The sequence below is a fragment of the Ricinus communis genome, chromosome 2 (assembly GCF_019578655.1).
Source record: "Ricinus communis isolate WT05 ecotype wild-type chromosome 2, ASM1957865v1, whole genome shotgun sequence".
NCBI classification, from domain to species: Eukaryota; Viridiplantae; Streptophyta; class Magnoliopsida; order Malpighiales; family Euphorbiaceae; genus Ricinus; species Ricinus communis.
Window position 1 is genome coordinate 9,683,012 of NC_063257.1, and position 15,544 is coordinate 9,698,555.

A 15,544-nucleotide genomic window follows, 5' to 3' on the forward strand; every position below is an offset into this window, starting at 1 on the left:
AAATTCGTATAGTTCTCTACAATTCTGTTAAAAGTAATTTTTATCCATAAATTTGCTTTTTGCTGAGCTGTAATTATAATTTATAAACCTGTCTACCCATTTAATAATTATTAATTGAATTAATTTTTTAAAATTAAGTGCTACTTATTTATTTTTATATATAAAAAATACCCAAAAATATATTTTTAAAAGAATAATATCTATAAATAAATTCGTCTATTATTTTTTTTGACACTTAGTGAGACAAAGCAGCTCATATGCATAAACGACATCATCTCCTGTTAAAGAAAAAAAGGAAAAGATATAATTTAAATGGATAAAATCCAGTGGCATATACACCATTGAAGAACTAATGTGGTTAGTTGATACATAAAGGTGACATTGAAGAATGTTCTTACATGCATGAACATTAAAATAATTGAATTATTTATATATATTATTATAGCTGAAGGTGTAGATTGCATTGAAAGGGAAGGGAATATATGGTCCATGGAGCTTTATTAGCAATACATTATAGTATAGTATGCACATAAATGTAGGTCCATTGAATTATCGCGATCTATATATTTGTCAAACAAAGTCTCTAGAATGAAATTTAAATGAAGAAATAGGAAAAAAAAAAAAAAAAAAAAGCACATTTTCCAAAGTTTTTCAGAGGTCTAATTGTACAGAATAGAGCCAATAGGAAGCAAGTGGGAGTTTCCACTTTGTGTTAAGAGAGAGTGAACGAAGAAGATGAGTTTTAAATTGCTGTCTTTTTTAAACAGTCTTTGGGGTGCGAAACTTCATTGCCCTTTTTGGATAATATTTTTGTCAAAACAGGTTTCCATCTTCCCCTGCTTCTCCTCACCATTTCCTTCTATGCTTCTCCACCCTTCTCATCATCACTTCCTATTATATTATATATTCCTTCTGTCTCAAAAAACACATAATCTATTTTTAATTATATAAATTATAAAAATAAATGGCATGTCATAGTATATGGCAATTACTTACTAAATTAATAATTAAAAAATAAAATAAAATTATAATTTAAAATAAATGTTAAAAAGAATAAATATTATCTTAGGACTAAATAATTACTCTCATACTCGAAAGGATGTGGAGATACATGGTAAAACTAAAGAAAGGAAAAAGAAAAATAGAGATGGGTATTTTTAAGTCAATTAATTCTCATAAATTTTATGAAGAAAAAAATTTAATTTTGAAATTATTTAAAAAAATTATAAATACATATACTCAATTAAATTATTTATTGTATAATAGACACTCATATAATTTGCTAGAATATTATTGTGGTACCCTATTATTATAAGCCTATTTTTTAATTATAAACTGTTAAAAGATTTATTTATTTTATATATTCTTCTACTAATATAGATTACTAATAAATTTATACATAATTTTTAATTATTTATACGAAATAAATTTTTATAATTAAGTATTATAATTGTTAAATACAACTAATTAAATTTTAAAAATCCGATTGCCAACTAAATAAGTAGAAAACAAGACATATGTTTGAAAATCCAATTAGTTTCTTAATTAATGGGAATTCAAGGCATAATTATGTTTTGGAAACGTACGAAATTAAGAAGACGTGGGAATAAAGTAAGTAAGGCAGTGGATAAGGGGCGGGCAGCTTTGATTTTGTCATTGCTGTAAATACGTAGAGCAGGAAAATCTTAGCAATTGCATGTCTTGTCTGTTTTCAAACAAAAATAAATATTAATATTATATAAAATTTGATTTTCCTTTGCATATGCCAATCTAATTGCTTCTTTCACATCAAAAAGGAATATTTTCCATTGAAGATTGTTCGTCAATTATTTTGAACACTGTTTTTTTTCTTAATTTTTTTATTTTATTTTAAAGTTGAGTTGCCTATTACTAAATGCTGAGGATTATTAAAGTTCTTACGTTTATTAGATTTAATGTTTACTGTTTACTGTTTGCTTTATAGCTTTTTTAAATACTTAATTTTTAAAATGTATATTGTATTTAGTATTTATTATCAAATTTAGTATGTAATTTTTATATATTTTTTATTTTAGTATTATATTGTAATTTTTTGATTTTAAAAAAATATTAAAATAACTGAGTCAACACTCTTATTATTAAAATATTATTATTTAAGTACATAAAATTAATAATATTTTAATATTAAAAGAAATTAAATTTATTTACTTAAACGATAATATTTTAATAATGAAATTAGTTAATAACTGTAATGTTGACTCAGCTTTTTTATTGTCGCTGGATTCCATATTATGTTAATAAATTATAACTAATAATTTTATTGAATGCTAAACTTGAAATTAATATTAAAATAGAATACTTGATTTTAAAATTTTAAAACTGTTAACCTTTAAATATAAACTCAAATTATTTTATAGTATATTACTTATTACGGTTTGTTTTATTATTACTCTCTTTATTTTATATTAATTGATTTTCTAAATAGAAAATTTTAATTATTTGTCATTTTTTATATATCTAATACGATATTAATTTTTTCTTTCATATTTTATCTTTATGTTAATTATCTAATAATTAGTTTTGTAAAATTCCATAAGTCTGTAGAACTGCGTAATAAATTTTAAAAGGACAATAAATACTTATTAAATATCTTATTAGTTCAAGTCAAATAATAAGATAACGTCAATTATATTTATTTGGTTGAAATTTATAAAATTTATGATTTTTTGTGTCTTTTCTCAAATTAAATGAAAATTTTAAAAAAATTCAATTAATCATAGTATTAGTATAAAATAAAGGAAATATAAATTAGGAGAAAAGATTTTGAATTTGAGATTTTATTATATATATATATATATATATATTCATAGTAAGGACGTCAATGCACCTATTTTATTTCTTTAACTATCTATTTTGTGCAGGATCTGATTCACATCGATGAAAAATATAAAAATCTTATAATATAAATAATTTAATTTAATTGGATCACCACTCACTCATATTGAGTAAATCTTGCTAATATAAGATGGAATTAGATAATAATTTATGAGAATTGCGGTCCATATAAAGTCTTAAATTCGACATAGAAAGAATTGTATAGAGTAAAAATAAATAAATTATTATTTATATCAAACAAATCTGATAATTTATTACGAGACTCAGGTATGGGCATGTGCCTACCACATGCCTTATTGCAACGAAATTAATATTGCAGTCAAATCTCTTAGATATTTAGGTTCCTTTTACTTCTCTATATTTATATATGGATTGGAATAAACAGAAAAAACATTATTTAATATTAATTTCTAAAAAATGGTTAAGTTTAATTTATTATAAATTGTTCATGATTTGAAAATTAATTTATTAAAAATAATATTATATTTTAAAGTAATGAGTGCTTTATAAAGTTAATCATCATAATATACAACTAGCAGAATAAAGAAAGAATAAATATAAAATATCTAAAATATATTAAAAAATCAATGTATAATGACGATGATTCAATAATTAATGCTTTAATTAATATTAGTAATTTTAAAATAATATATTTAATGATATCTTTTAACATAAAAATTTACATTTCAATTAAGAAATAATTCTTTCACTATTTAAAAATAGCTTGACAGAAAATTACAAAAATTTAAATTATAGTACTTTTAGGATTAAATTATATATATGTGTGTATATATATGATTAATTTCAATTATAATACACAATTTGAGCAGAATAAAGGGTGAATAAAAGATATAAATACTTAAAATTTATGAAACTAAAATAAATTATGTTAATAGTAATTATTTATTAAATTGTTATATTTATTGGATTCTTATAAATGAACATTAACATTAACGTTAAAGTATTATACTAAATGCAACTTTGTAGGATGAGAAAAACCTCATATAATGTTTAAAGGTAAGTCTATAATAGTAACTAAAACTTAAATTATTCAAATATAAACGAGTCTCTTATTTTTAATATTTAATAAATATATAGATCATTACTATTTTTGAAATTTTTATTATTATTATTATGAATATTTCGAGTTTATTTTCATATCTTAAAATGGTACTGAATTGTTAAAAAGTGAATGAAAATATCTGATAATTTATATTGATCCGCTATGTAATATTAACGTATGTATTATATATGAAAATTGTCATCGTAGATTTCTATAATACTAAATTAAATTTACAGAGAGAGAGAGAGAACACTAAAAAAATAAAGAGAGAAATTAGAAAATTGAAAACCAAAGTCTAACCATAATATTAAAAAACAGAGACAGGAGAATAAAAACAAAGGAATAATAGATAGAAAAGTAAAAATTGAAATCAAGAAAACAAAAAATAAGAGAAAAAAATGAAAAAGAAACATACACAATAGAAGAAAAAAAAGGACAAAAAAGAATGGATGCCTAGTTAAGCAATTGAAAATAAGAACAGACAACTAAAAAATAAGGACAGGATACCACAAATTGAAAAACTAGCATAAATTTTAAAATATATAATAGAATAGAAATAAAAAGTACTTAATTAATTGCAGAGATAAAATATTTTTTACGCACAGGTATAATATCGAAATATTATCTTTTATTTTCATTTATTATTGACATATGACGATATTAGTATATAGTTAACACGTTAGTTATATATTATTTTTTTAATTAAATAATAATTTTAATTATAAAAAATAATATATTAACTATATATTTAATATTAATTTATATAAAATAATAATTAATATATAATAAAATTTTCTCGTCCTTGTACTATATATTATATAAAATATGTATTTTTTTAATTTTTAAAAATAAAATATATGAGTAAATACTATTATTATTTATCGAGAATAGTGCTACTACTTTCTCATAAAGGGATATAACATAAAAATATTTCTTTTAATTTTATTATTTCTATCTTATCTTTTATATTTTTTCTCAAATGAAATGAATTTCTTCAACCAAATAATATAATACTAGAAAATTATAATTTCTTGATAATAAAATTATATTTTTATATTTTTACATTATAATACACTACAATTTAATAATAATAATAATAATAATAATAATATTTTATAATAAAATAATTATTTTTATTATTCAATCAATTATTAAAATATTTTTAAAAATATTATAATTTTATTTTATTTTTATATTTCATCTTTAATAAATTTATTATATATATATATATATTAATTTAGTTTGTTATAAATTTAATATAATTAATTATATATTAAATTATTTAATATTAAAACTGATTATTATATTAATATTAAATTATAAAAATTAAAAAATATTAATATATAAAATAATAAAAATATAAAAAAAAAAACTAATTAAGAGATTACCTTTTTTTAAAAATCTTTTTATCATAAAAAGAGTTACAGTTATCTGTATCTTTTATAATTTATATGGTGACAAGACAAGAAGTTCAATGGCAGCAAGAGGCGGGTCCTCCGCGTGGAAAGGCAAGAAAGTAAATCTGTATCCACCAGAATTTGTCACAGGAAAATAGGTGAATTAATATGGAAAAACCAATATACTCTACTTAATAATATTTAAAATTTTATCGGTCTTATAATGTAAAATAATACCATATCATAATTTATTTGTATTTTAAATTATTAATATTTAAGTTTACAAATTAATTTGCATTTTTAACTACTAATGCTCCATATAAGAAATCAAAGAATGAAAACATTAATAGTAACAACAATTTATCGGAACTCAAACAAATAGCCAAGTTCATATATGATAGTAACAATCTTCTAGTACGATTAGTTATTTGGATAAATTGTCTTTCCTCTTTTCGCTAAACAATGAATAAGTAGATTGATTGACACAAGAATTTAAATATAAATTATATACATACCACACATTTATTATCAACTATTCGATCTCGGGTTTTTTTTTTTTACCTAAGTCCTACTCCGTATATATTAATTGTTAGTGTTAGAAGAATGATAAATTTTTAAATGAGCCACTATAGATCTTATATTTTTTAATTTTTTTCACACTACGGGAAATTAACTCCACAAGAGATGGAGGAGGTCTCAAACTCAAGACCTCTACTTCTAAAGGCAAGAATCCTTACCAATCCAGCTAAATTTGGATTGGTGTCGGAATATCCATTCGAAAGCTCTAGTTAATGGAAGATACAGAAAGAGAGAAGAAAATAAAGTTTTGGGTTTTAGGGTTTCCTTAGAGTTTTACCTCCTCCATCTCATTCCTTTTATGTGAAAATAAGTAAAGCTTTTGGACTTTTCTACATTGGTCGGTTCTCCTTTGCCCTATTGTTTGTTCTTTCACTATATTGAAGATCTCTTATTAGCTATAATGTCTGCGATGTTTAGTGTTTTCTGTGTATCTTGAATTTTCTTGTAAAAGGCACTATATCATCAATAGTTTTCTTATTCAATTAAAAATTAATAAGAAAAAGAAAAGATAGCATAATACTAGCTTATTTTGTAAAATTAATATTTGCTTTTCAATTTATTATTTGGACTTTGATTTGAAAAGTTAAATCATTCTTTTCATAATAAGTTTTGAAGTCATCCCAGGTGATTGATTTCTTTTGTTATCTAATCGAAATTGATTTATTTTGTTGTTTAAATGAAATATTTTAACTTTGTGTGTAAAATATTGTTTGTTATCTTACACTAGGAGCGAGTTGAATTGAACCAAACTGAATTAATATTTAATTGATTGGTTTCTTTTATAATCGACATTATTTGATTAAAACTATTTAAATCATAATAATTTAAATTTAGTTCGGTTCAATTTTTTAAAAAATATTTGGACCTGATTTAATTAAACAAAAATTGTAATAGTTATAATTAAAACATATCAATAAGATTTTAAAATATAATTTGATTTAATTATTTTATAGGAAAATACTATTCATATTATTATGGATGTGGAATGTCAGTATATTTTTTTTAAAAGATAAGTACTCAAATAATAATGTGAATATCAACAAACCCAAAAAAACAAATCAAATCAAACTAAAGTAAATTAGCTTTTTTACTCACACTCTCACTTAAATGTAATCAATTTAAAATTCAAAATAAGAAAAATTATTATCTAAACATAATGTATAAGATAAATAGAAGAGTGACATGTATAAATAATTGTTTTATATTTTAATATTAAAAGTTGACGCATGTTCTATTATTTAAAAATTAGTGAATATATATCAATTATCTATCGATTTATTAGTTTGAGTTTTTCGATTCAATTTTAAATTGGGTTGGCGTTGCTCATATCTTACAAATAAAAACAGTTTGGTAATTTGTGGCAAAAAAAAATGCTGGTATCATTCACAATTGAATGGAGCTGCCTGTACATAATAACACAATGTGAAAGACTTCCTAATATGCATTGGTCTGAGCTGATGTGTTTTTCTAATTCAGGAGCAAACTAAAATGGGAAAATAATCAGAACCAACCATAGAAAGAAATCTACTTTGATATCATTTCTGTTTCTGCTCGCTACGTGCAGCAATAACCGAACCGACCGAATGCTCACTCTTATTAATTGTGACTAAATTGTATTTGATAACAATAAATAATTGGGTGGCTGGGTAGAGAGTACGCAGTGATGAGTGAGAAATAAGTTGGCAGGTAATATTATAATTACTAAAATAATAATAATAATAAAAGAGAAAGGAAAATAAAAAGAAATAATGAGAAAGAGAAGAAAAAACTAGAAACGAAAAAGAGGAAGAGAAATCAAATCTTACCTCCTCCAGGTGAGAAGTAAAAGAGTTTTTGGACACATATATCCCCTTACCAAAAATATGACATAACCATGAAATCTTCCATTGGCAAATGTCATTGCACAATGCAATTATTTAACCAAAACTACAAAAGTGACTTTAATAGCAATTTTACACGTGTCAATAGGGAATCTTCACCGTACAGTAGTATTATTTATTTATTTTTATTTTATTTTATTTTATTTTATTTTATTTTTCTACCAACTGAAATAATAAAATAAAAAGAAAAAAAAATGAAATTACAGACCAAACTTCAATTTTTTGGATAAGGTCACAAGAGCCTAACCCACACTCTTATGCCAGTTGCTTCTCTCGATCACCACTATAAATTCCCATGCAAGCCCACTCTTTCAATCCCAACTCTCATCTCCTTTCTTCCTCTCTGTACCAGAAAAGAGAAAAACAAAAAATAAATAAAACTTTTCCAATATTTCCCCACCTAGCTAGCCCAGAAAAGGAAAAAAATGCAGTCTTCTACTAGTAAAGAAAACAAACAGCCACCCTCTTCTCAGCCACATCCACCACCTCTTATGGTGGCTGGAGCTGCAGAACCCAATTCAAGCCCGTTGAGAAAGGTTGTAATGGTAGCTTCTATAGCTGCTGGTATTCAGTTCGGTTGGGCTTTACAGCTTTCTCTTTTAACCCCATATGTTCAACTTCTCGGTATACCCCATACATGGGCAGCATTCATTTGGCTTTGTGGACCCATTTCTGGTATGTTGGTCCAACCAATTGTTGGTTACCATAGTGATCGTTGCACCTCCCGTTTTGGCCGTCGTCGCCCTTTTATTGCCTCTGGCGCTGCCTTTGTCGCCATTGCTGTTTTCCTTATAGGTTATGCCGCTGATCTTGGACATCTATCTGGTGATTCTCTTGATAAGAGTCCTAAAACCCGCGCTATTGCTATTTTTGTTGTTGGGTTTTGGATTCTTGATGTCGCTAATAACATGCTTCAAGGTCCTTGTCGTGCACTCCTTGCTGATCTTTCTGGTACTAGCCAGAAGAAAACAAGAACAGCAAATGCTTTGTTTTCTTTCTTTATGGCCGTCGGTAACGTTCTTGGTTACGCGGCCGGAGCATACACTCACTTATATAAACTCTTTCCCTTCACAAAAACCACAGCCTGTGACGTTTACTGTGCTAATCTAAAATCTTGCTTCTTCATCTCAATTGTATTGCTTTTGTCTCTCACTGTTTTGGCACTCAGTTACGTTAAAGAAAAGCCCTGGTCGCCGGACCAGGCGGTGGATAATGCGGAGGATGATACCGCGTCACAGGCATCATCGTCAGCGCAGCCTATGCCATTTTTTGGTGAAATATTAGGTGCTTTTAAGAATCTCAAAAGACCCATGTGGATTCTTCTTCTTGTGACATGTCTAAACTGGATTGCATGGTTCCCCTTCCTGCTATTCGACACTGACTGGATGGGGAGAGAGGTGTACGGCGGTGACTCGAGCGGCTCTGCTGAGCAGTTGAAACTGTATGACCGTGGAGTCCGCGCTGGAGCACTTGGCTTGATGCTTAACTCGGTAGTTTTAGGGTTCACTTCCCTGGGCGTGGAGGTATTGGCGCGTGGTGTCGGTGGGGTTAAAAGATTGTGGGGCATAGTCAACTTCGTTCTTGCAGTGTGTCTGGCTATGACCGTGTTGGTTACCAAACAAGCAGAGTCCACCAGAAGGTTCGCCACCGTAAGCGGCGGAGCTAAAGTGCCGTTGCCACCACCAAGTGGCGTCAAGGCAGGTGCATTGGCCCTTTTTGCTGTGATGGGAGTACCTCAAGCTGTAAGTTTCTTTTTTTCCTTCTAGCAGCTAGTGTGTGTACCATTTACAACATTCACATGTGACTCCTGTGATTGTGTATGTCATGTTTTTTTTTTTCTATTTCATTCGTGTGATTTTGTCATGTTATATTATTACCAATTTTACTGATAATAGGTTTAATAATGACTACATAATAGAAAATATTTTTTTATTTATTATAAAAATGACACCTCATTTATTACTAAAAATTTTAATTTTTCAGAAAACAAATATTTTTATTATTTACGTTAGAATATTGTTTAAAATATATAAAATATATATTTATAAAATTATAATTATAAACAGTGATAGTTGGGATTATTTCAAAAACAGATGTTAAATTTAAATTCATCTTAAAACTAAAAAAAAAAAAAAGTGGTCAAGCCATTAATATGGGTCAGTGTGCATTCATTGGAATTTGTCTAGTAGCTCTACTGTAATGAATTCATGGAACATTAAGAGATGCCTGTTTTAATTTCAATCTTATCTACAACCCAGAACTCTAATTGGGGACTTTACTTTGTTCATAAGTCTTGTTTGCTTTAAGGAACAGATACACCAGCATATGTTGTGCAGGGCAGTTACTAGTTTTAGTTTGGTATTTTTGGAATAACATCTTGAACAATTTTAATTTTTTTTTTTATTACAATTCAACATTATTATAATTAGTGAAAGTACCTTCACTTGTGCAGATTACTTACAGTATTCCTTTTGCTTTGGCATCAATATTTTCTAACACCTCTGGTGCTGGTCAAGGTAAAATGAACCTTCTGCTTTTTGATCATTAACAGTAAAAATAAAAGTTAAGTATTGTAGTTGAGTGACTTCTCTGATATTTCAATCTTTTGATTCTTTCAGGACTGTCCTTGGGAGTTCTGAATCTTTCAATAGTTATACCACAGGCATGATTCTTTAATCTAATGTTTCTGTTCTTTTATTTTTCCTTCCTTTTAGCACAATGATAAGAGTTAATTTTAACAACTGAAAGTTAGGTGCAATAGGATAGTCTGAAAGTCTTGACCCATGTTTGGTGTAATGATTGATAGGAATATCTTCTCTCTTTTTCTTTTTCAATATTTCTTGAATTAGGAAGGCAGATGTGGACACTATTTGTATGGGCTACAATGCCTATGCTTTTAAATTTATTCAATAGGTCAATATTTCACACACACTTTCACTTTTTCACCAAAATAAAAAATTAGAAAAAATAAAAATAAAAGAAAGACAAAGAGAAGAGCCCCTGCCCTTCTCACCCCCCCACATCCCATGCAATGCTGGCCTTGGAAATTATTGAAAACAAAGTTAGACCCACTCTTTTTTAAACAAGCACAATGTCACAATCTTTGTTGTTCTTGCTGAGTCAGGTTTCTGTCAAGTGAATCCAAGAAAAGCAATGATATAATTGCCAAGCACATGATGTAGAATATGTTTATTTGAGGATCCCAATATTGCTACCCAATCTCAAAAAGTGTTTATTGAATTGACCACCTTCATAATGGAATATAGTAAAAAATATATAATAAATTTATTTATTTATTTTTAAATTTCTTCAGTGAATTTTTATTTATTTATTGTTATATAAGATTATAATTATAATTTTGATATGTATATTTGTTATTTTCTCACTGAGCACATGTTGAACTAATTGAGATGTGGTGAACAATGCAGATTTTAGCATTTAATTTTTGTAACAATTGGAATCCTAATGTTGTTGCAGATGATAGTGTCTGTAGCGGCTGGACCATGGGATGCATTATTTGGAGGAGGGAATCTGCCAGCATTTGTGGTGGGTGCGGTGGCAGCTCTTGCTAGTGGAATATTTGCACTCACAATGCTTCCATCGCCGCAGCCAGATATGCCTTCAGCCAAGGCTCTCACTGCTGCTTTCCATTAACCCCTCCCTCTGCTCACCACCACCACAACCACCTTCCCATGCATATCAGCACCATATGTGGATGTCCTAAGTTGAACTTTTCCACCATTATCACCTCACCACCCCTGCACTTTTCTTCTTCTTTCTTTTCACCTAATGAGCCCTTTTATAGAGCTCTAGCTTTCCCTCCTTTTTATTTTCCCCCTTTTTTTGGGTCCTTGAGAGTCATCAAAGGCCACAAATGGTCAGTTGATGAAGGTGAATATCAATGGCTGTACACAATCTTATGTTTAATATGCAGAATGTAAAATACAGTCATGCTAAGCTTTTATACATCCCGAGCAGTAATTGTTACATTTTCTTCGTTTATTTTATGTCTAATAATGCTGATTATCAATTTTCAAGTCTGTATGGATATGAGAAAGAATCATCATTGGGCGGTAACAAATTCCTAATTAACATCTTTGATAATAAAATGTAACTGGGAATGATTCACATCGGTAGCACACTTAAACCTGTTGTACCAAAGATAAGCAATCAACCTCCACCTCCTCATGCACAACCCAATCGCTTGATTTAAGCAACCAAAACCAAAGCATCTCTAGGGCCACAGCTTCCAAACTCTGAGGAAAAAGAGAAATACTGCAACGGCGAGGAGGACATTGCAGCCACAGTCACCACCTCGCCATTAGTGTTCCTAATTGAGGTTCAGCTGTCGTTCACATGGCTTTCTCCACAGATCCTGCACCATTAACACCGCCATGCACATCTGAGTTGGCAACTGCTTGCTGGTAATCAAAGAGTACTAGATATTGCATTTTGAGTCACCAACACCGGAGGACAATGCTCTTCTTTCCATAAATCGCCTAGCATCAACAATTGAACAAAAAATTACTTTTGCTTTTTTATTTTTTTCAGAATATCGAAAACCCAGTTAGTCCATTCTTTTATGCTTGAACAAGTAATTTCCAGAATAGATGAATCAAGTGAAGATGCCTGCCAACATGCTTTGCTATAATTGCAATACTTGAACAAATGTAAATCAGATTCTTCTTCCCAAACCACACAACAAGCATAAAGGATTAAGAGCCACATTAATTCTTTTCTTTTTTCCGTCAATATATTTAGTCACTTTGGATGGAACATAATTCGGAGCTACCTTCCATAAAGTAGAGATCTGAAGAATTGAAAACCTCAACAGCCCATAATGCAGACCAGAAAATCATCACCACCACTACTTGATGCATCCCTCCTATTTAACTCAGCAATCTGTCCAAAGATGCTCAGTGAATTCTTTTTCTCTTTGAATAATTGTTTCCAATTTAATATTATAAGTTTTAGCATGCATAATTATTTCTCTGAAATTTGACTATTACTTATTTTAATATTTTAATTTTTCATGTAACCTAGTAAATATTTAAAATTATCTTTTATGATATTTTAATTTTTTTTTGACATATAATCTCATTTAATACGTCCAATTGTATTGCATAAAAATATTTAAATATTATTAAAAAAAATAAAATTTAAATATTTATTATAATAAATCGAAAATTAAAGTATTAAATCTAATAATCAATATAAACTAAATATTATAAAATATACATTTGCATGTTGTTTTCTATTCACAGTTCTATACATCTTGCCCTTCTATTAGTAAAATTGTTTATGTTTCTGTTTATAAAGAAAGAAAAAATAGAAAAACCAAAGTTGGGGGCTTCCCACAAGGCCAAGTTCAACATATTTGTTCAGTGCGTGGTCACTTAGGCATATCATGGTCCACTAGATAACACACCTGTACAGCCTATAAGAGGCTTGAAATGTTTTCAGGGCTGAGAGAGCAGGCTCCATCAGTGATCAGGCCCAGCAGCTGTTGGCTCTAAGCAGTAAGCAACCAAGACCAAAGTTAGGTAATGCAACCTGGTATGGGCTTTCTTTTGCTTGGGCTTTGGGCCCTTGAAAAAGCTCTTTCCTTCAGTAAAGCTTATTCCATTATGGAAGAAAAGAGAAGAGAGTAGTACAAGAAATTCATGTTCATGTTCATTCATTATTAATTTATTATATCACCTACCAAAATTGCCAACAAAGAATGCATATTTCCCATAGCAATGACAATATCAATGGATTGATAATTCAGTGGTCGGATCTTGTCTCTTGATATAAGATATTCAATTCAACCGTCAAGATAAACTAATTAAATATATATTTTTCGTAAGACAGAATTATTAAATTAATGTTTCAGTAGTCATATCTTATATAATAATAGTAAAAGTTTATTTTATTATTTAGTGATAGAATAAATGTATGTACTGAAAATGAGTAAAGGTACAATCACAATTAAAAATGAAAACTAGACATTAGGTTATCAAGATGATTAAAAGGAATATACCAATATAAATTTTCATTTCATATATTTTGGAAACAAAAATAAAAGGATTGGCTGGCATGTCAGTTTTCCAGTGGTGCATACTAAATGGAGAGATCCAAAAGGGTAGATAAAGAGGTGGGGGGAAGAAATAGACATCACCCAAACATGCCTAAGACTTTAAGTTTGCTTGCCAGTCATTAATGGTTGACATTAACTCATAGCTAAACCAACCCAAATCACTTATTAAAAAGCTGTGATATATATATATATATATATTTTTCTTTCTAAATAAAGAAACTTTTCCTTTTATATATATATATATATATAGAGAGAGAGAGAGAGAGAGAGAGAATTGTGATTTATTTATAGTTTCACTCCAATTGTAAGGTTGAATTTTAATGCTTACATTTAAAACAATTTTATTAAGGTACCAATTAAAGTCGAATATGATTTTAAATAAAATTTTAAGAAATTTATATTTTTTCAAAAACTTTTCCAATCTGCTCTAACATTTTAAATTAATTAATGCCTATAGAAGAAAAAATTATTATTACCTCATTGAGGATTGTCGTAATTTACAAGTTCAATCTTATATTTACAAAAATGAATTAATAATCTCTTAAAGTTTATTTTCGTCAATTATTATTTTCTTTATCTTTTCTTTTTTCAGTTAGTTAATTAATTGAAAGGATTTAATTGATTATTAAAACTCTCAATTTAGTCCTTAAACTTATAATTAAGTATAATTTTCATCCAAATTTTAATTGTTATCAATTAAGTTTATTTTTAAATTGACTTAATTTAGTTTCTATATTAAATAATTAAGATTTATATTTTTAGGTTCTTTAATTTAATCACAAAAAAAAATCAAACCATCAAAATCTAACGCTACTAGTGATGGAGACTGAGCAACAAAGCTGTTGATGATGGAACGGCGTTGTTTGGTTTGTCATTTTATAGAGTGATATTGTTTAATCAATATTTTCCTTTTGTTTAATTGTATTCTTTTTTACTAATAAAATATGGGAAAAGAATTATAAAAAATAAAGTGAGAAAAATAAAATGAGTCAAACAATGGAGTGGAAAAAAAGGAGAAAAAAATAAAGTTTAGAGAGTTTTACTTAGTAACTAGAGTTAAAAATATTAATTTAAAGTATTTTGATGAAATTATTTTAAAACTAAATTTATTTTTATTCAAACTTGACAAAGAGTTAATTTTGGATGAATTTAATATTTAATAAAAAATTTAATGAGTAAATTAATTTTTTTTTCATAAATTAAATTATTTGACCGAATTGACTAACAAAAAAATAAATAGAAGAATAATAATAATTAAAAAAAACAAACGTTAAGAAATTATTAATTCACATTTAAAAATGTAGAATTGTACGTATACAATTCTTAAAGAGTAATAGTAATTTTTCTGAAAAAGAATAGAGTAGATAATGGATCCAAGCACTATATATGCATTTTGAAGTCTACTCCGAGAAGAGAAAATAAGCATAATTGTTGGAGGAGGCCCGTCTCCCTAAATTTATTCACCAGTTTTAAATCTATTTAAAATTTTTAGATTTGGACATATAATTTTATTTTAAATATTTTTTTAAATTTAAATTCTAGAATTTTAATTATTTTTTAATGGATATAGAAATGTTATTCTTTTAAATTCTGCCCACAAATTCAGCTCGTAAGAAAATTATAAATAAAAACTTATATTTTAAAAAATGAGTTGAGTTATGTCAAAATATAA

At 27.3% G+C, this 15,544-nt stretch overlaps 1 protein-coding gene across 1 annotated transcript; it reads left to right on the plus strand.

Moving 5' to 3' along the window:
• The first annotated feature begins 8,144 nt into the window (after positions 1–8,144).
• LOC8262746 (sucrose transport protein SUC2) lies at positions 8,145–11,727 on the plus strand. Its single transcript, NM_001323704.1, is given in 4 exon segments — positions 8,145–9,535; positions 10,246–10,309; positions 10,412–10,455; positions 11,271–11,727. Coding segments are annotated over 4 exon segments (1,602 nt in total). The 5' UTR covers positions 8,145–8,218; the 3' UTR covers positions 11,448–11,727.
• Positions 11,728–15,544: the final 3,817 nt, after the last annotated feature.